At 44.9% G+C, this 2,400-nt stretch overlaps 1 protein-coding gene across 1 annotated transcript in view; it reads left to right on the top strand.

The window, feature by feature from the left end:
* TMEM168 (transmembrane protein 168) overlaps positions 1–1,851 on the top strand; it is a 42,469-nt gene extending 40,618 nt beyond the window's left edge. The window contains exon 4 of the mRNA XM_012652743.1: positions 1,715–1,851. Within this exon, the coding sequence (XP_012508197.1) occupies positions 1,715–1,851 (137 nt within the window). The remainder of the gene's footprint in view (positions 1–1,714) is intronic.
* The last annotated feature ends 549 nt before the right edge of the window (positions 1,852–2,400 follow it).

Here is a 2,400-nt window from a genome sequence, read left to right on the forward strand (position 1 = left end):
AAAAGAAACTGGGTCTCAAACTCAGCTCTAAATTTAAACTCTTAACTACTACCTTCTAACCCTATAAATGTTGTATCTTCAATGTCTCTGCTGGCACTTTTTCCCTCAGAATACAATATGAACATTCTCAAGGCTTTTTGGTGTAAAGAAATGCCCCTTCAATCCTACATCAGATTTTTTGGCTTATAGTCAGGTTACTTGAAAGAGTGAGCATTCTGTACTTAGTCTTCAATTTCTCAGCTTCCATTATATCTTGTATCCATGGCAATCTGAGTTGCACAGAGCACTCCACTGACAATGTTCTAACTAAATCACCAATGACTTCCAGATTGTCAAATAAAGAGACATTATCTTACTTGATCTCTACAGCATTTCTTAACTAATTCCTTTCTCTATTTTCTCCATTTCTGGCTTCTGTAAAGAACTATTCTTGGTTTTCCTGCTATGTCTCTGAGCACTCCTTAATATGTTTGGCCAGCCCTTCTTTCTCTATATTTTGGGTTTTCCCATACTCCTGCTCATTCCATCACCTACTTTTCAATAACCTCATCCATATATGAGATTTCAACTGTAGTACATTCCACTGGTTACCCTCAAGTGTCTGTCTTCAACCTAGACATCTCTGGCACTCCAGGCACGTGTACCCAGCCATGTACTGAACGTCTCATTTCACAGCTCCTCAAGCTCAACAAGTTCGAATCAGAGCCCCATCTTACCTTCCAAATTGCTTAATCCCCTCATATACATGTGAATGGTCCCACTGTTACTTTATTACTCAAAAATTTGGACCTTATCCTTGACTCTCCCTCTTCCTTATCACCCACATTCCATTGGTCTCCACGTGCTACCAATTCTACTTCCTATTTGTTCAGACATCCCCTCATCTCTATTCCCACTACCTTTGCCTTATAAAGGCCTTCACCATTTTTTCCCCTAGTTGCTGTTATAGCCTCTTTTTCCCTCCTGTCTCAAGTCTCATTTTGCTCCAATATAACCTCCATATTTTTGTCAGAACAATCTGTATACTCCCTATAGCTTTCACCATAAAGGATAAATTCCTTGTGTTGGCATATCAGGCCTTCCTATGTGATTTGTCAGTTTCCAACATCTCTAGCCATTCCTCTTCCCAATCACCCTCTCTCTCATTATTTAGAACTATTTGTAAATCTCTGAACATGTCATTTGGTTTTTAAAAACAGTTCCACATGGGTTAAAAACATGCTGGTCTCAAACACATTAGTCACAGGTGAAGCAGGGCTTCGCAGGGTGAACAGACAGTGCTGATGGCATAAATCTGGCATGAAAAGGGTTTTCCCACATTATGTATGAATCACAGATTTGCATCCACGAGAGGCGCTCAAGTAGAGAAGCATGGGCAATGATTAATGGACATAACAGCTTGACTGAACTGACAGTGTCATTGGTCCCCATGACATGTTGGGGATGGGAGGATCTAGGTGGGCCTTAGGTCTGGTGGGGAACTGGGTCTAGAGGGCTAGGCTTGGGTCACAAAGCTATGCAACATCACTAAGTCTCACTTTAGCCCAGAGGTAGGCACTTGTCACTCTGAGCTTTACTGGAACATAGAATGATGCTTATTTCCCAGGAGGTGCAAAATATATCAGGAGCTGTTGAAGTCCAGAGGTGAAATAAGCAGTTCCTTTGCAAACCATTCACCACCTTTGTGATTTTTCTTTTCTTTGACCACTTGTAGGCAGTGATGTTTCAGCAGATTGGAAGGGAAGCAGCACAGCCAACATCTGTGAGGCACCAAGAGCATTCTTCACATGGCCTGTCCTCGAAGTAAGCCTGATCGATTCAGAAAGACTAGGCATTCAGGAGCTGTGCTAGTTATCATGCAGAACTCCTCTCACTCTATGCTATTCAGTAACTATCCCAAAGACTAGCTAGTTTTGATCCATTAAAAATGACAGGATTGGGGGAGGAGCCAAGATGGCGGATAAGACAAGCCGCCAGTCAGAAGGTCTCTGCAAAAAAGATGAATTTTAGAAGAAAGAGAAAAAAAATAAGCAAGCAGAGAAACATAGATCGGGTGAGGGTCGGAAAGAAGGGTGTCTGAAACTACAGGAGACTCCACGGGAAGACGTTGCGGAGGAGAACTGGAAGGAGAGAGGTCCCGAGAGGCTTGGAGACCAGCAACAAGGGTAGGTGGAGCGGTTAACTTCCCCCTCCCTTGCATCTCCGACTGCTGGTGGCTCCTGAGAGGCTGGAGAGACCTGCCGACACCAGCCCAGAGACGGCTGCCACCAGTGAGCAGTGGCCTCCTGTGGACTCAGCTCCGGGCTCCCAGCCCCCTCGGGGAACCTCCCCGGGCGCAGACCCGAGCCTAGCGGCAGACGCCATAGTGCTCCGTTCTCTCCTTCCCCCTCCCTACCCGTG

The sequence above is a fragment of the Propithecus coquereli genome, unplaced genomic scaffold, assembly GCF_000956105.1.
Source record: "Propithecus coquereli isolate 6110/MARCELLA unplaced genomic scaffold, Pcoq_1.0 Scaffold4, whole genome shotgun sequence".
NCBI lineage: Eukaryota > Metazoa > Chordata > Mammalia > Primates > Indriidae > Propithecus > Propithecus coquereli.